General features: G+C 41.8%; 1 protein-coding gene across 4 annotated transcripts in view; it reads right to left on the bottom strand.

The window, feature by feature from the left end:
* Positions 1-19,661, bottom strand: part of pard3ba (par-3 family cell polarity regulator beta a) — a 164,840-nt gene that overhangs the window by 84,116 nt on the left and 61,063 nt on the right. For all 4 annotated transcript variants that reach the window (XM_075477934.1, XM_075477936.1, XM_075477938.1 and 1 more), the window contains exons 11-15: positions 14,913-15,098; positions 9,520-9,690; positions 7,401-7,487; positions 2,079-2,202; positions 893-1,028 (exon numbers count right to left, since the gene is read on the bottom strand). In XM_075477934.1, coding sequence (XP_075334049.1) covers positions 893-1,028; positions 2,079-2,202; positions 7,401-7,487; positions 9,520-9,690; positions 14,913-15,098 — 704 coding nt within the window. The remainder of the gene's footprint in view (positions 1-892; positions 1,029-2,078; positions 2,203-7,400; positions 7,488-9,519; positions 9,691-14,912; positions 15,099-19,661) is intronic.

The following is a 19,661-nucleotide window of genomic DNA, read 5'->3' as shown; positions in this document are numbered from 1 at the left end:
CGACAACAGAGTTATGTAAACAAAGTCTGCAAGGACGACTTTCCACAACACAATGCAAAAAGGACAAACTGTTAGTTTTGGCTAACAGATCAACTTTTTGCTAAAGTACAAAGACCTCATGGGTTTCATGAGTTCATTAGAGATGCGCCCCCCCCCCCCCGATTTTAGACAGATTTTAGACGATTTTGATTTTCTCTCTGAGAACTATATTCAACCAACATCAAATATTTTTGGTAATTTTTGTTTTATTTGAACACAGTCACAAATATTGACCATAAATACCTTTCACATTTTCTCTAAAATGCCACTTTGCTAAAAACAACGTGCTCCAAGTTCCCGAACGGAAGCATTTGTTCCAAATCTAACAGACAAGGAATTAGATACTGAACGAATGGTGCATCCCAAAAGATTTTACCCCTAAACAAAGGTTGGTCTGATGATGAAGTATGATACAATGTTAAAAACCTTTAAAGCCATCTCCAAATATTCCTGACAAACATTCTTCTTTAAAACATCCGACATCTGAGTTGACAAACTGAACCTAATAAACCCTGCAGGAAATTTGTGTCTCAACTCAAAGGCGTTTCTCTTGTCAATGGGACATTCAGCAGGAGTAATAAAGCTTTTTCAAAGCCCTCAGACTCTAACAGACTTCACTTAAATGTGATACAACAATCATTAGTTAAGCACTGCAATTAACCCACATAGTCTAAATAATGCCTTTGCATCCTGTAACATTTAGTGAAATAACTGTTCTTTATCTCATAACACTGAACGCCAAATTAAGGCGCTCATTACAATGCAATAAATCCAGTCCTGTGTGTAGTTTAATGGGGTGTTGATGATGCAGAGGTCTGTGCATTATGTTTGTGTTTTGGAGGAGGGAAGGTACCTGCGGTGCGGGGGAGTAAAAGGCAATTCTCTATTCATTTCCTCCACAGCGCCGGGGGACGGTGGCGGGGGGAAACCTTGCTCGTCATCATCGTTGCTGTAGTGACCGTAGCTTCCGTTGGTGGTGGCAGCAGGAGCTGAGGAGGGAAAAAAAAAAAACAGCCCAGAAATTGAGAAACAAAGACTTTGCTCAAAGCTCTCGTTTTGAGCGATGTGTAAAACGTGTAAAAGTGCCGACTTTATTGTTCATTTTAACACCTTTTTTTGGTTTGCTTTCAGCTTTTCCCCTTGATTGAACGGTCAACAACATCAAAAATAAAGCTACCCATTTTAAAACCTGAAAGCAGTTAATTAAGACCCATAAAAACTATCATTCAGAAATATATGCACACATCAGACAACGAAAAACCGCTCTTTGACTGAAGATCAATACTGTCAATAAAGATCTTAGCAAAGAGAAAAGCACGTCAAAGGGAAATGCATCCTGCCCGTGTGCAATGTACATTAAAGTAAACCAATTCACACACAAAATAATCAGCTCCACAAATGATTCTAACGTCCTTTCAACTCTTCATACACTCTGTAAAATGTGTGGAAGAGAGCTGACAGAGCCTCTAGTGAGAAAAGTGTTTCCAACTCCCTGCATCCCAGGGGTGAGGGAGGGGGAGACAAGAGAGGGAGCTCAAGAATGAATTCAAAACAGTTTGTCAGTCTTTTTCTTTCTTTTCTTAACACCACAGCACACATGCTGCACAATACCCTGAATGCAAATCTGCCCCACTTTGGAGCCGTTTCATCAGCGTAATGATTCCAAGGTCAGATCTTTTGCACATGAAAAGCAAGCATTAGAAAAACATAGTTAATGACTTCCCTTCCTCCTGCTATGAATATGTAGGGGTGAGACGGAAAAGACATACAAAGACGGAGCGAGGGGAAAAAAAAAATGGGACAATTTTGTAATGCAATCCCATCAAATACAAAGGGTGGCTGCTCCAGTGACCTGTGTCATGCACACACACACACACACATATATATAAAATATACAAACAGACACAGACATACTGTGTGTACACATCCAGCTGCAGATAACAGGAGAACACAAACACTCCAAGCCTAATGTTGACTATCTGCCAGTTCAAATGGACAAACAGCGGCGTGTTGTCGCGTGTGCGCAGCTGTGTGCTCACCATCTCCAGAGTCGCTGTATGCATAACTGTTGGTCGTCACTGGAGTGTGACTTGGGCCATTCGCGGTGAACTCAAGATTAGGAGTTCCAGTAGGTCTCTGGTATGCATCATGGCCCCGAGGCTCCTGTCAACAAAGACGAGAGGGCTTCATATGCAAGAAAATGTGCCAAACTCCACTCATAATTGTGTCATATGAAAAATGGATGATGCAGCCTCATACAGCAGAAGATTAAAGTTATTTCTTTTATTACCCAGAAGGATTGGACTAGTGTCTTTACTCCATAGAAGACGCCGTTTATGTATTGCAGAGGCACCAAATATCAGCAGAATTTAAAAGTGAGGTCTGTATAATCGCTCTTTCAGAGAGTCTGATTTCTGTTTCAAGTGGTGCAAATTTAGAGTGAAAACTAAATATTTCATTTGGGCCGTTTAGTCTTTTTCACATTATAAACAAAGTCATGCAAGTTAAGAGATGTTAACCTCGATCATGGACACACAAACGGGGAAAATTATTATTATTAAACTATTTCTTGTCACAGTTTATCTCCTGCAAAGCGACAAATGCTAGTTAAGCTTTCAAATTCAGACCATGACTCTCAAATCTTTCCTTTCATGTGACAAAGAAAATGACAAACAGGCAAACACAAAAACAGGCCTGTTTTCACATCTAATTTTGTTCTGTATAATCGCCTCTTGCAAATGAATATCAATGATTAAACAAATATTGGAAAACACAGCAGGAGAGCTTGGAAAAGAACATGAAAGGATCTGACTCGCAGGAAAAGAAGAGAATGATCACACAATAGTCAAGCTGATGATGACTGAGGAGGATATTTGTCACCCATCCTTTCCCAGGCTTGTACATTAGAGCCACACGAAGAAACAATAGGAGTAAAAAACAATCGGTGAAGGGAGTCCTTTTTTCCAAAATTAAAAAATAAAGTCAAATTGTTGAGTCAGACTGACGAGAACAAAAATGGAAACAAAAGTTATAAGTTAAAAAATACTGAATTTTTAAGTTGAAACATCAAAACGAAACGCAACCTTACAAGTTTAAAGGTGAATCATCGGGATTAAATCCAACCAGCTTTACTGCGTAAAAGAATTGTACTTCAGGACAGGTTTTAGTATTTTTAAGACGTGAAACACAATAAGGTTTCAGGTAGATGCACTTTTAAGGAGATTGTGCCGGAAATTCAACAAACTTTGAAAAAGTAGCCATAATCCTCTGAAGTAGCCGATCGTGGACAAACACAAAAAGGCTGATCAAGCTGTTTGATCATAGCGGTGTGGAGCTCGAGCGTGTGGGTGGTGTCTGAGACGTACCACAACCACGATCCCAGCGTGCCATCGTGTATGGATTATTAAGATGAGCTGCAGCCTTACAGCGCTGTCATTGAGGGTCGTATTGATGGTTTTCAGTTGTTGTGTTGTGTGGGTGGCAGCTAACAGTTGTACTAGTCGATTAACACACTTTCACATGATGTGAATCTGCACACACGGGCAGCCTCCAATATTGATTTGATGAACCAGAGATTATATTCAACATGAATTTAAAAAAAACAACCAAATAAACTCCTCTACTTTTTGTCCTCAATGACCCCCCCAATGCCCCTTCGTCAACTTGAGTGTGACCATGCCAACATATCAATCAACATTTGGCAGTGTTTTTGCCTTTGATATTTGACAGCAAGCAGTATGCTGTTGTTGCCATGCTGCAAAATAAATCTGGGCCAGATCACTGCTTCCCTAATAGCAATGACCCAACAGCTAAAGAGCCTGTGTGTGTGTGTGTGTGTGTGTGTATGTATATATATACATATATATATATATATATATATATATATATGTATATATGCACATATACACACATACAACAATTTAGTCATTGTTTTTGCTGCTCTTTTAAAAATTCGTACAATGTGTAACTGCAAAATACATATCCAAAAATATACATGTATGTATGTATTCCACCTGAGAACTCCTTAGAGCACTGACAGGCATATTATCAAACAGCCATGCAGCACTACAAAGGACCCCCCACCCCACAAATGGAGATAGGGACTAGCGGCACTAATGGGAATCAGTACAAGAAGATGAAAGAAGCTTTCTCTGGTCAAAGAGATGGGAGCTACAGCTGTCTCACACACACAAACACATCTATACACACTTATTTGAGCGCAGCAAAAAAAAACAAAAAAAAACAGCAATAATAAAAGGTGTTCCAGTATTTTCCTCATATCAAAGCAGTGGGTGGGGGCGTTTCCACAATGTCACACAGTCCCTGGGGTATCATTAGTAGCTACCATACGTCTTAATATACCACCATATGACTCTGCTGTCAATCACAGAGAGCTCATATATGTGCAGAATGATTTTACACACATTCTTCTGACAGGGCTTCTGCATGCGTCAGTGACATAAATCCCGTTGTAACCCCCATCCCTCCATCTATTCCTCCATCTTTCCATCCACCCCCCAGCCGGAGGCTTTTGAAGCATTGTGGCAGACAGGCAGTCAGATATCTTAATCCCACAACAATAAATAAATGTGGACCAGGAGAAGGGGGGGGGGGGGGGGGGGGGGGTCCATCCATGCAGCTGGTCTTAACCTACAGCTGCATACAATACACTTCTTTCTGGGAGATTTCCTTCCTCAGACTACGGTGTCAGCCACTTATCCTTCTGCTCAGAATGAAGGGCAAGATGGAGAAAAATATTATTTATTTGTCTAAAATTTCAACTCGTGTGTGCATCAGTCTCCCGTTTATCCTTTTACTTAGACCTATAAATACTAGGTTACTGTCATTTCTATGCAAAATAAAGCAATACCTGATATCAGGATGCATTTTTATTAAAGATGGAAGCAGCAAGAGCGATAATAATAATAAAACGGTGACGGGACACCAGATAGTTTGTGGAAATGTTACCAAAACTACTTCATAAGCTTATTTCTCTGATGTGAGAAGAATGTCACATCAATGATATGGATTTATCATTTGCCTAAATCGACATGATATTGCAGCCTCCTGGTGCATCTGTACAGAAGGTTAGTCAGTAAATCACAACACAAACTAGTCCGTTAGTTAAAGCTCTTTTTTAAAAACACCACAGTCCAACCTAAATTAGCAAGTAAAGAGAATATAGGGATGTGTCGAAAAATAAATGAAAAAAATAAGGATTTAAGGCCCCCCAACTTAAAGCTCCTTCCAAACAGGAATGCAGAGAGGTTCAGGTTATTTCGCATGAGTGTGTTTTATCTCATGGTCCAAGAGTGTCCCCCTAACTGGTTGTTTAAAGATGAGAGGGACTATGTAGATATTTGCTGAACTTTGAACTGCGTTCGAGAGCATTTATCCACAGGCTTGAATGACTAACAAAGACGCAAACACACACAGTGGGAGTGAGGCATAGATGAGATGTAAAATGCCACAATGGGGCAGGTCAACTGCAGTCAACCCTGGGACCCTCCCATTTTACCTCTCACTTCCACACATTATTACTAAGCATCTGCTTTATCTGCCGTGACACACTCTTTTCAAGCTTTTGAAATAATCATTCAGGGTTCAACGCAGAGTTCAGCAGAGAGATGGAACCAAAAGGTGACCATTTCTTTTTTGATGCACGATATCTTCCCGCTCAGTTGGTCCGTGCAGGAGCTCAACTACATCTTTAGCAAAAGTTAATTTAGCAGAATAAAACTATTCGTGTAAACTTTTTAGAAGAGCATGCTGAAACATAAAAGATTAACAGGTAAAAAACCTATTTTTGTAGTTAGTCGACAGTTTTCATCAGATATTCTTGAAGAACGCTCCCCATTCTATCAACTGGCAACATGTCAAGTGTGTTCATATAGAAGTTTGGATTTGCTGGAGTTTTCTGGTGGAAATTTTATATAATTTTATTATGTTAGAGTCAAAGTCAAAGTAAAGAGGACTAAAGACAAGGTAGAAAAGAAAAGAGACACCCAAGCCAGAATAGACGGAATGGAAAACCAAAAATCATTTAATAAACAGAGAGTACAAATAAAGGAGAAGGAAGCAGCTGGAATGCAGACAGACAGGCATGCGGGAGACTTTAGATTAGCTTTATTTAGAGAAGAAACAAGCAGGTGCAACAGGAAAACAAGAGCATATTCCTTTAAAAAAATAATAATAACTGAAATTGAGCAGGAAATGTCATTTTGAAACTTCACAAAAAAAATAGACAAAGCAGGAAAAAACAGTAGATTTAGCCCTCATGGTCTTTAGACGCCAACGTGGTTCGACTGAGCAGGGAGTGAAAAATTCAGCACTGCAGCAAGTTATTTTTTTAATCTTGTCGGTGGTGTTGGCACTGGGAAAGCTTTCAGACAGATTAATACTGTACGCTTCCACATGATCAATCACTAAATATTTACTGTAGGTCATTTCATTTAAGCCAATATTTCACCATTAACATCACAGAAACCCTTATACAAATTTAAACAAATAAAAATGATGCAACTCGTCTCAAATCTGGGTTTGGCTGATCGCAACTTAAAAAAAACGCGCCTTCAACCTTTACTATTCAGTCACACACGCACTCCATATCAGAGCCCATCTGAGAGCCGATGGTGTTGCCCTGTCAGGGCCCGGTCGTGTGCATAGTTGTGCGAGTGTGCGTCGGCGTATCCGTGTGCGTTTCTGTTGGCATGACTGCGAGCAGGAATCCTGCTGTGTGCAGGCGCGTCTCCGTACATCTGCCCTGCCATCGCTCGGATGTTTGCTGTGTAACTGCCGCTCTGACAACCGTCTCGTCTGTGGACGTCGTCCAGCGTGCGGCTGCGTGCGTGCCTGGCATTGCGTCTGTGCGTGTCTACGTAAAACTGCGCGTTGCTCTGACTGTCGGCCACAGAATGACCGTGTGTGTTAGCGAGTCTGACGTGACCCTGCATGTCACCGAACGCATGGCTGCGAGTGTGTCCCTGTGTGCATCTATATTCAGACCTTTGTTTGTTTAAGTTACTTTCAGCGGCCGTGTTCAAGCTGCTCAGTGTCTGACTGTTTGACACCAACCCAAACTTGTACCTTGTACATGCCCTTTGTACAGCCTTTTGTGGATTCCTCCCTTCATTATCGCTACATTTTCTCTGTGTAAAGTCACTTGTGCAGCCGCTGCCTCTGTCGGTTTGGTTAGACCCATACGTGTATCTGGTGTGCGTCTCCCCAGGCCTTTGTGTGTAACGCTGCCTGTGGCTGTGACACAGCGGCTCAGACGCTCGCCTCCTCAGCATGGGGAGGAGGGAGGGGGAGCGGCGAGGCAGAGCTGGCTGCAGTCGGTGGCAGGCGTCACCCAGTCGTACCTGATTGCTGGACTCTGTTTGAATGCTGTGTTGATGCATGGAGGAGAAATTAGTTCCTGTGCTTGGTCCAGAGTTGGCATTACCTCCCTGGGAAAAAAAAAGAAGTCAAATAAAGAATGTGTCACTTTGACTAGTGTATAGCGTTTAAATTATTTCCATCCTTTGCAAAAGCCATTACCGCGTTAATTAACAGTCACACTCCTTATCTGAGAGCTCCTGATTAAAAAAAAACTGAACTGTTACCTGCTTCTCCTTGTTTGGTTGTCAATTTAAAAACTATTAAATTACTTTTTATCCATGCAGGCTTAACACCCAAACAAATCACCCATCATGACTGTCACGGTCACAAAGGAAGACTTTCCCTCATTTTCTTTATCCAAACATGCTCATATTAAGAAAAGCAGCGACGGCGTTAGCTGCAATCAGTGAGCAGAAGGCTTTCTGAAAAGTGGAAGAGGTTCGGTTTGTCAGAGAAAAAGAGCACCATTAATTCAAATGGGTTTTGTGGAAAGATCGGGCTTTATTTCAGACTGCCAACTGATATGTAGGGCAGCTGCTTAATGTATAAGCAGAGGAGAGAGGGGTTTATTTTTCTTTTTTTTTGGCAGGGCTCAAATGATCATAACATGAGAGAAAAACAATTCTGATGCAAAACATAAACATGGCTGATTTTGCTGCCAAAAGTGAGGTAGTTACATCGCACGGCTGTGCAGAGGATTTCGCAATAAATGTGCAGTCCTCAATGTTTCATGCAATCAACTTCATCCCACCAAACTAAAGATTTTAAGATGTTGCTCCACATCCACCAAAGCGTTTAAAGGGAGGAAATGACTGGGAGGCAGCTCGTGAATCAGAAAAAAATATGAAAACACTTAAATGTTCCTGAATTGACTGACATTAACATTGAATTTGACATGTTTTTATTATTACAAATGTAAAAACACAATTCTGTCTTACTTGAGGCTATATTGCACGATATGAACACAGCAGCCTGGTAATAACGATCTATTCTTGTAGTCCAATTTGATTTATGTAGAATTCTAAGTAGAACCAGGTGCTTATGCAAGCTCCCCTCTGCCCTTTTCACCACTACAGACTCCAAAGAATTAAAAAATTAAGCCTGAGCTTTCCCAAGCCCTAGAAATGTCATTCTTTCCCACTAATGATGCTTTTCTCTTTCTTCCTCTGATCCAGATGAGCTGAAACTAACTTATGAATTAAGAAACACGTAAAAGCAACTTTATAGTGACAGAAATTTTATCCTTGAAAACTTTTCAACTAGATAAGCGCTTTTCAAACTTGAGATGTGTTGTGTTTTTGACGACTTCATCAGTGTGTTAAAGGCATTCGGTCATTCACACGTTGGTCAATTTAGCATTTTTGGTCTTCTAGGTGTCATTTGAACATGCCAGTGCAGTGTTATAACTGAGATAAATCACTCAAGTCCTCATACAGACACAACCCATCATATCCCCATAACTACTCATATCAGCATGCTGAGTGGGCAGCGCTTGCATAACGTAGCTGCAATGAATGAAAGTAGCCAAAATATTACTTTTCTCCATGTTAATGCACGATCTTTTACTTCAGGCGAGGACACAATCTTTGTCATGTGAGTTTGAGATTAGAAGCAGCACCACCACACAACACTCTGTCAACCCTTTTAGAGTTACAGCTTTCTTATAACAACATGTTGTGATGCCAAAAAACACTAACAAGCACGCTGTATTGTGGTAAAACGGCGGCGGATGGGAAGCAGTCGAAAATACTATGTAATCAGACAGAGAGCAGAAGCTGGAGCTCAATTGTTTTCATAACTCGTCACGGAAGCTGATAAAAACGACTCTGTGCCACAGATAATCAATGCTGGAAAGTTTGGACAGAGGCGCTACTTCCACAAAGCAACGTGTCGGATTATTCTGAATAGAAGCGAATTCAACCAACCACATGCCAGTCAATGAATGCGACGGCAGCAGGTTGGACAGGTGTAATACGTGTGGTTTTTGTTATTCAGTTGCCATCGCAAAATGTCCTAAAAAAAGCACCACGGTGCTCGATCACACGTCACACCGACACATTCAGTTGCTTTCAGGTCAACGGAAAGCAGCTAAAGTGATACCTGCTGTAACTGTCTAGGAGCTCGGAGGACTACAAGCTGGATGGTGCCTCTGGCATTTCCCTCAGACGACATGGACCTCCTCAGCGTCTCCATGGCAGAGTGGTTGGACCGTCCGATCAGCGACTCGCCGTTCACAGCTATCAGTTGGTCGTTTACGCTCAAACGGCCATCCTGTTGGGAAGAAATAAGCAGGAATTACTCTTAGTCATCATAATAAGGTCCCTGCATAAATCAGAAAGAGGAGAACATTTTTTTTCCCCCCCATGTCATAAGAAGATTAATCTTTATTTTATCTAAACTAGAATGATATAAATGCAGCTTTCTTTATTCCATTTATGCTAAAGTCTGAAAAATATTAATCTCTCGGGTACAGAAGATGCAAAGTGTTATTGTTACATGAGCCAAAAAAAATAAAAAAAAACAAGACTGGACACTTAGAGAGTTTTAAAAGTAGAAAGGACAAGGAAGTGAGATAAGCTAAGGGGAGTGAAATTGGTATTAGTGAGAGAGAAGAAAATGAAAAAAGGGAGAAGGCAAGAAAAATGTGGAGTTAGCAATCTACTGAGAGGGGGGGGCCATGATAAATACATAGAGCAGCTAATGGAATAGCCTCTGTGGGCACTAAATCACTTCTAAGTGTTTTAAATAGCAGCCTCTTGTAGAGAGGCAACGTAGAATATTGCCCTGGAGGGATGGAGCAAGAGAAGTAGAGGAGGAGGAGGAGGAGATCTGATGAGGGAAGCCACGAGGAAGGCAAAGTGAAAAAAAGAATGATAATGATAGAGAGACTTTCAGACCAACTAAAGTTCCTGTTGGAATGTGTGTGGAGTCATGAGCATCCCATTACGGTCAGCACTGCCCTCTGACCCCAGCTCATTAACAAGGCACCGCCTGGGCTGACCTCAAATCCATACTGGGATGGCACCAAGAGCACACACACACCACACACACACATGAGCATGCTGGTGCCGGCATCAAATCCAAGGAGGTCATCAAAAATTGAAGTCCACGGAAAAAAAGTCAGCAGGCGTCTGATTCTCCCCATCAATGTCTTCATTCTCGCTACATGTCATTTTAATTTGTTTTCTGAGCATGCTCTTTGAAATGATCGCATGACAGGATCAGGGATGAAGTCAAAAAGCATTTTTTTTTCAATATAATTGAGGCCTCGGGCCCAACAGCCCCAAAATCTCTTTAATGGAAATAGGTTAGATCTCTCCACGACTCTTCCTCATCCCCTCCCTGTTATTGCCTTCTTTGTGATTGTGTGTTTCAGTCAGACTCAGGAGACACCCCTGTTCCCTCCTTTTGTGGCACCCTGGCTTTGCAAAATCTCATCAGGCCCCTTAGCAGGTTTTATTTAGCATGCATCAACTCTATGGAAGTGACACATGCACCCATATGTATTGTATTTCTCCTGAGTTTCCAATTTTCTTTTTCTTTTTCCCCCCCATCTTATTCCACCCCTTTCCTTTCTCCATCTCTTTGCTGTTAGATACTGCTCATGTCTCCTGTTCCCTCTTACTTGCGTTCACCCGCTGTTTTCTTTCTGCATGCTTCCTCCCCTCGCTTGCTGCCGTCTGTCTCTCTTCCTTCGTGTCTTTCTTCCTCTTATGTGGTATCTTGTCCCTGAGACCTGTTTTGCAGCCAGCGAGAGATCTTACTAGGCCATTCTGTCTGAGCGCTATCCGCTTCAGCAGCTGTCGGAAACCTACTTCTGAAGGCACTTCTGGGAGCTGCTGTCTGGCCTTCCTGATCCCAGACCAGCCATTTATCTACAACGGCACACTCATCTCTGCAGCTCCTTGTGGTGCAGAGCAGATCTGGAAGCGGCAGCGAGGGGCAGAAGAAGTTCTGACGTGTGAAGGGGGGCCAGATATCGAGGCCAAGCAGTAGAATCTCCAAAGTGCTGAAACGGGGTGTTTTTTTTCCCCCTGATGCACTCACAACTTGAAGTGAGTACTGAGTGATATAGATAAGAAGGCTGCAGTGCTTATGTGACAAGGCCACTTGGGGTCAATGGGTGTCAAAGATCAAGGGAAGCAAAAAGGGAGGGGTTCCAGTCTTGGAGAAAGACAGGAAATGAGGCAGAGGAGATGCGAGGAAATGACAGAAAAACAAGTAAGATAGAAGGGGAATGAGTAAACACAAATTAAACTAGGTAGGGAATAAAAGGAAAAGGTGTCATGAAGCTTGAAATAAGTCTGTTGCAGAGAAACTGCTGTTGGTTTAAAACATTTCTGATGAGTTCATGATAGAAAATGAATCATAAAAAGCTGAATGAACCACATAATTAGGTCCTCAAAACGTTCTGCAGCGTGTCGATTTTGTAAGATCCGATCGATGGGAGCAGAGCTTTAAACACCAGTTGAGTTCTGTGATGGTAAAAACCCAATGTGTGACAGAAAAAAAAAATATATATTTTCTCATCATTTGTGCAAATGTGTTTTGGATTTGTCATGTGCACTTTGAATAAAGCCACTCTTGTACAGTGTTGTGCATGAAAATGATAAAAATACTAAATTTTCGGTGAATTTTGAACTTAACAAGGCTGTTTTTAACTGAACAATGAAGTAAGCGCAGCTCTCTCGCGTGGCATTGTACAACATTCTTGTTGACATTGAACATGTCATGATGAAATGTGCCGGCACACACGCCACAGGTTTGTGCTCCAGAGGCAGCCAGGGACCTTGCACTGATTTCTACACCAGCCACAGGCTTAAATACCATACGTACAACCACTTAGGACGGCTAAAGACACGTGTACAGTAGTTGGAGACATGGAGAACCACTTTGGACAGCAGAAATCCAGAGGAGAGAACCTGTAATGGAAGCTGAACTTTTGTTTTGGCCGTTGACGCAGACAGCTGCACCGCACACCAGCTGTGCCCCCACCTGTGTGGTGCACATTGACGGGTTCCCACACCAGATTTTTTCACATGGATAATGAGTTTATTTCTTAGTTGCTTTTAGGCATCCTATGCGTTACTGCTGGTTGTTTTTAAAGTTTTTTTTCTTCACTCCACCTGGTGGCCAATATGCCGTCATCGGTGTGTGAAAATGATCACGGAAAGTAAGCTGTCCACTAAAACAGTTTGATTTTGAGCATCTTGATGGTTGAAAAGACAGACAAAGGCACAGATGTGCTTTCATCTGCTCAGGCGGCTGTGTGCAGTTCCTGCACTACATAGAACTCCATAACTCCATGTTTCCTATAAGGAGGACGATTCAGGGGCGGTCATTGGGGGGAAAAAAAGAAAAAAAAAGTGAGAAATAAACGTAAACTAGTTCATTTTGGGACGGTGAACTTTGTTCAAAATTTCAAATGATGAAGTATGAAAGTGAATTTGTTTTAGTAGTAACGTGCTCTTGAATTTGACTTGGGGCACATAATAATGATTTAGGAATTCTCTTATAATCTCAAGTATTCTACAGTAATGTCAAAAGATTTTTAACCATCCCTCATTCCTTTATATATTGCCAATAAACAGGAAATATGGGCAATGATTTAATGAAATGAAGGCCTAACCTAAAGAGAAATAAAGTATATAAGCAAAAACAGAGATTGTACAATTCTAGCGGATTCGAAAGTCAATATTTGGCATGAGCACCTTTATTGTCCAACACAGCCTGAACCCTCTTAGAGAAGCTTTCTGTCATCTCTTTAAGTAGTCTTCAGGAATAGTTCTCCAGGCTTCTTGAAGGACATCCCAAAACTCTTCTTTGGATGTCAGCTGCCTTGTTTTCCCCCCATTCTCTGATCCCACACTGCTTCAGTAATGTTGAGCTCCGGGCTCTGGGGAGGATTCATCCCTCCATCAGACCTGTTGCCACTGATTTTCAGTCCTCTTCTTGTGTCATTTGGCACAGCTCAGCCTTTTCTCCCCGTTTCCCTTCCATGGAGACCATTTCTGATGATGCTTGGGCCAACAGTAGATGGATCAACTGAAGTTCCAGATGCATCTCTCAGGTCCTGTGTCAGGTCTTTGTTGGATTTCTTTCCCATCTCTCAAGGACAACACTTTTTGGATACGGTTTGTCTGCTGTAGATAATCTTTTACGCTTTTCACTTCTTCGTCTGTCCTCCACTTTTTCCTCAAAAATATTTTCAGAAAACACTGCCCACCATGCAAAGATATGCCAAGTTTTCGCCAATCGTTCTTTGGGAATCAGCTTGTTGGTGCAAAAATACTATTTCATGTCTGTCAAACTGTGTTATCTTTGGTATTTTTTATCGATACAACATAAAAGATGGGGGAAGAAAATCATATTTCCTTGCGACAGGCGGTCAATAACAAAATGCCAAAAGATTCTTTGCTAAGTTGTCTGTTATGAGTAGACAACACTGGTTCATCCCTGGAGTTAGGTGCTTTTTTTATGCTTGAATGATTCATCGGTCAGTTTTAAGTGGCTTAACATATTAAGAAAAAACATTCTTCTGAATATAGTCGGGTAAAAAAGCCTGAATGAAATGAGTAAAAAGCAGCCAACGTCCAAAGAAAAACTTTGAAAGACCTTCAGAAAGCTCGGAGAACTATTGCTTGAGACCATTTTAAAAGATCCTAAGAAGCCTGTTTCTCTGCTTTTTACTATTTTCAACGCTTTTACAAGAAACACATCTGACCTAAAACAGTTGAAAACGTCAAGTTCTCTGGATGGTCAGGGTTGTGTTTTGATGCATGACTGACTGCTTTGTTAATTCCATAAGAATTCCTTAGCAGAGGCACTGTCACCCCTAAAGATGACTTTGATTGGTTTAAAGTAGCACACAGAAGCCAGAGAGGCGATTCTCGTGCATCCAGAACATTCATCATCGTTGACACAACGCTGAAATAAAATTATTCAAATTGAGAAGAAATATTAGACCTTCACTCCTTTTTTGTAGCTTTGAGCATCATTCCTATTGTTTGTGATAACACTGTGCATTGAGATTTCAGAACACAGTAACATTGCTCAACATATTAACATGCCACAGGCCTTAATATAGGACCTTAGAAAAACTATTGTGAGCTGCAGTGACTCAGAGCAAAAGAAACATGCAGCTTGAACTTCCCTTTATCTCGAATAAAACTGGACTTGGACTCAATTATTATTTCTGTCTTTTTGGGAGTCTTTTTCAGAAGATGATGAAGATGAAGAAGAGCCTTATTCAGTGAAGAAAAAGCTAAAATTTTTCTCTCTACGAAAAAAACAAAAAAAACACACATTAGTTTATAGGAGGCCAGTCCAAAGTCCAAAGCTTGGGTACGCTGGTAAGGTGTATTCAATGTATAGTTTTAATTTGGTAATGTATATATTTTCTAATTAGATCATCTTTTTTAACTGAAGGCCCACAGAAATGGCTGCTGAAGGATCCTGTTGCACCCAGTGCAAACAACACACATAGACTCTACCTTGTTAGCAGCCCCTCCGTGGATGATGGACTTGATAAAAATTCCCAGGTCCTCTCCAGTCTCTCTGGACTTGTTCCCCTTCAGACTGACCCCAAGGCCGGCTGAGCCGGTTTCGTTCAGCGGGATCTCATACATCAGCTGCTCCCTGCCGTCCTCCAGCATCTGACTACTTGTGTCCTCACCTTTCTGAAAAAGAAAAAAAAAAAAAGGATGGAGACTGAAATGTTATGCAAACAAGCCACAAATCTGGAGACTAAAAGCCTGTTAATGCATAACCTAATGCCGACTTAACATCCCATCTGCTGCGCATGATAGCTGATGAGTGATGTGGGAGCACCATATATTACTGATAAGGTGTGTGCCTACACTGAATTGATAATACTCAACACCAAAAGCCAGAATAAAAGAAAGGAGAAGAGAGTAGGATTAAATAGTCAGATGGAAGGTGGCTGCAGGGAGGAAAAAAGAAGAAAGAAGTGTACAGGAAAGAGAGATGGAGGTGCAGCGAGAAAAAGAAGAAAGCTACTGTAGAGAGGTTATTCCATTTGGAGATGAAAGGCGCCGACGGAAAGTGAGTCATTTCTAAAGGAAACATAATAACCTTTTCATACCTACTCCTGGAGCGCAGTGGGGGATGAAGGGGGAGGAAAAAAAGAGAGGCGGAGGGGAGGATGGTGGAGCATTTAAAAGTGGAGGAGCATTTAAAAGTAATAACCTGTCCCTGAGGTACGTATAACCACTTCTTCTCTCATTCATGCACACAAACACACACTCTCTCTACATTTCATCCTAAACTCTCAATCTTTCCTGTACATCTCTCCCATCTCCATCTTTGTCTCTGCTTCCTACAGGCCTCTCTCGACATCTTTCACCCACCCACCACACTCATCGTCTGATACTTGATGGGAAGAAAAGGACCATAGTGGCAGCGCTGCTCTGAAAATTAGATGGGGGGGGAGGGGGAAGGAAAAGGAAAAGGCAACAAGAGAGAAAAGTAAAAATGTCAATCATTGAAGGACGGCAGGGAAAAAATGGCAGCTTTAGTCAGCCAAAGAACAAAGGCCTGTGGAGTGGAGGCGCTTTCACATCTACCTATTTTCTGAGGGAACTAAACTTTCGTGCGTTTATGCATGTACACATCTTTTTAAATTCTGCTCGTCTTGCTCTGATAGAGCCAGAAAGTATCCATATGGAGGTCGTGACATACCATAAAGATAACAGCCGCTCGTACTCCACTCTGACTTATGACAAAAGGAATATGGATCCATTAAAAGCACCCGTAACACTTGTCGTGGCTTTAAAGATCTGAGTACCTACACAGTAAGATTGCCAGCGTCTTGCATCAGGCGCACTGAATCAGAAATTCCCGTTCCTCTCTCATCATGGCACAACGCTGAAGGATGAGAGAGTCAAACACGTCCTCCAGCGTCATTCTGTAAAAACTCACAACTGCAGGAGCTCACTCGCCAGCTTGCTATGATCCTCCAGCCCCAAAAATGTAGTCTCCCTTCTGTCAGCTCTACTCTGAGCTGCTTTGTCTTAATTAAAACAACAGGCTGTTGAAGCCTTCAGGCCGAGAGAGATCCTCGGCTCCAAAGCGTGAGTCATAGCTCTCAAGTGAGAAAAAGGTAATGGAGCGAAAGTAAATCCTGAAGAGCTTTGACACGCCGATCCAACACACTACATTTAGTCAGTGCTTTCACTTTTATACAAAACAGATGACATTCGGATGCTTATTAAATGTAGGCTGACAGACTGTGTGAAGTAACTGAAGTTTGGCAGGGCTACGAAAAAAAGGCACTTCGATATTGTTCCAGAAATATTTAGATCCTCCACCATTGAGTCTTGACAATGAGGAAAAGCAACAAAAAAAAGATGTTATGGTTTCAAATAGTGTATAGAGCAAAAAAAAAAAAGACACAGAGTTCAAATCTAAGGGGTGTAAAAAGTAAACGGTTATCCTGTGAATATGATTCGCAAATTAATTCAAGGATTAAACTATTACTAACCGCTTGTTTTCTTTCATTCCAAGTGTGTTTGTAGAAGATGTTCACGCTTTTTGCGTCACACTTTTAACAAACTCCTGCCTGTGTAAACCTACTGAACAAAGCACAGAACAGATTTTCTACCATACGAACAAGATCAAACGTACAACTTAAGTAACAAAGAAAGTGTATAGAGTTACAATCAAATACAAAGAAACGCTGCCAAAATAGATTGAATTATTTAGCATTTTTGCTACCATACATGCAGCAGCCAAATGTTGGCTTTACTGACATCTTTCAGGTGGTGTTCTCATTCATTTCTACGATTAGATGATAACAAGATCAATCTGGCAAAATCCGTCCCTCAAAAACAGAATCTATTTTCTACTTTGGTATAATTACAGGTTTTCAGTCAATGCTTGTTTTTATCAACAAGGCATTTCAGGGTGCTGTTATCCAAAACCAGAGGTATTAAAAAGGCAATCTGCTTCATCCTGCTTGAGAGACACTTGAGGACTCAGATAGCAACCTGGGAGGTTTTAAATACCTCTGTGATCGAGCTGCAGTGACTGAAGGAGGCCAGATCAGAGTGCTGCATGCTTTCAAGGCATTGGAAGAAACAAAGATGTTGAGAAGTTATTCAAAAATGTGTTTATTTACTTCATTTTATTGCTGATTTGCATCTATTTACACAACCAATTGAATCTCAGTGGTGGTCCAAACACAGACACACTCTCCCACTCAGCCGTATCCCCACTAATGCCCTTTCCTTGGGGGCAGATTGCATCCTCGGAGTGGCTGGGACCCCTCAGCGCCACTCTGCGACCCCTCCTCCCTCCACTGTTAGCCCTCAGCGATGGCTCTTTAACAAGCTTTTAGCCAGGAGAGAGACCACCCTCTTCAACACCCAAATGAGGAGACAAAAGGAGCTTTTTCTTACCCCGGGGTGGGCGGCGAGGAGGGGGTGATACACAGCGATTACACACAGAGCCTTTTGTTGCTGAGGATTTCTAAATGGGGGTTTCAAAGCAGGGGGGATTAGCGGTGAGAGCGACATTCAATTAAGATGAGATCTCACTGTGCTGCACGGCGACGATGGAGCAGCCAATTAATCGCCTTAATGTCTGCCTCTTTGCAGCTTTACACCTTTACCTCACAATGACAAGAAAGGAAAATCAAAAGATTGATTGAGGGCCGATTCTGGTGGAAAAGGGGACATACTGAAGAAGCGCCAGCTTAAAGACCGACACAATGACAAAAAAATGAAGGGACGGATATACCATCAGTTGACGGTTGGATGGAAGAGGCAACAGCAACACAGGAAAGTTGTTTTCTGCCCGACAACCCCTTTTCCTGTGAGCTGGCCTAGGGTTGCTGGCAATAACAGGTCAGCCATGTGCAGATTGACCCTACCATCCTGTCCCACACTTTCACTCAGACAAAAGCCCATATATCGTGCCCTCAACAAAACTCAACAGAAAAATAAAAAACTTCAAAAGTATTCATCCAACCCCCCCCCCCCCCACCCCCCACCCCACACTCCTGAAACAATGAGGGCACTGAGCAGACGAGATGCAGAAACGCTGACAGGAGTGAAATCTTGATTGAAAGTTATCACTTTTTAATTACTTAGGGAGTGTGGGTGAGTGCAGGAGATGGAGTAGAAAACCACTGTCTGTTTGCATCCTCATTATGAGGCCAATTCAAAGGCTTTATTGTTATTCTTTTGTCTGAGAGAGGCCGGTGTGCCTCCGAGCAAAGCCAAACACTTTCACAGAACCACGCGCTCCTCATGACACATCAATACCTTGTCCAATGAAACTAATCAATCAGCAGCTCAGCTTGTTCCTCTAAAAGTCTACTTTACTTGTACAAGGGATATAAAAAAAGCAGTCTCTGAGTGCTGCGGTGAGAAAATGAATCTTGTACGTTGGCAGCAGAGTGGCGCAGTGGGTGTAAAAACTAGCCGTTTAGTCGGATGACTAACAGTTGAACTTGCTGTACAAAAAGTGCCTGCGCTGTTAAAGTGTTGCTCGGCAAAACGCTGAACCCTGATCAGCTTCAGGGCAGCTGCTCTATAGCTGAGCTGGCCTCTGACATCCAATCTAGCAGCAGCAGAGCTCTGGAGATGGATATATCAGGCTGAAATATTCACATAAAAACTTCACAGACTGCAATGAAATTTTCTATTTCAAACATTCCTGAGAGGATACATGTGACCGTCTATGGTCACCCCTGATGCAACAACTTTTGTTTTGTTTGAAATATCTTGGCAGCTGCTCAGTAGACTGCGGCTAAATTGCGGGAGAGACATTAAGGCCTGTTTGCAAAATAAAATAGCACGTCTTTGGCAATAATCCTGTAGCATGAGCTTTACGTTCGATTGTCATCAGCTTTTGTCCGTCGTAATGGCTGAGTATTAACCACAGCTCATGAGAGATGTGAAAAGAAAGAAATATCAGGGAGTAAATTTATCTGTAGTCTTTCTGAACTACACTTATATAAAAGAACACATCAACACTTAGACGATGAGTTATATAGAAGCAAAGAGTTAATTGTTGTCCTTCCATCACAAGTCTGCTGCTCAAAGAATTTAAACGAGAACAAAATTCAAACTTTTCCCAAATGGCTTTTGATTCTAAGAACAAATTTAAAGAAATGATTCTGATGTCCAGCTAAGCATCCCCACAAACAAACACTAGTGACAACAAATACATGATGCGTGCCTGCAGAAAATAATTATAAGAATAATAATCAGGGCTTG

This window comes from Odontesthes bonariensis, chromosome 11 (genome assembly GCF_027942865.1).
Source record: "Odontesthes bonariensis isolate fOdoBon6 chromosome 11, fOdoBon6.hap1, whole genome shotgun sequence".
Taxonomy (NCBI): Eukaryota; Metazoa; Chordata; class Actinopteri; order Atheriniformes; family Atherinopsidae; genus Odontesthes; species Odontesthes bonariensis.
The sequence above is the reverse complement of the archived record's forward strand: the minus strand, read 5'-3'. Positions and strand labels throughout refer to the sequence as shown.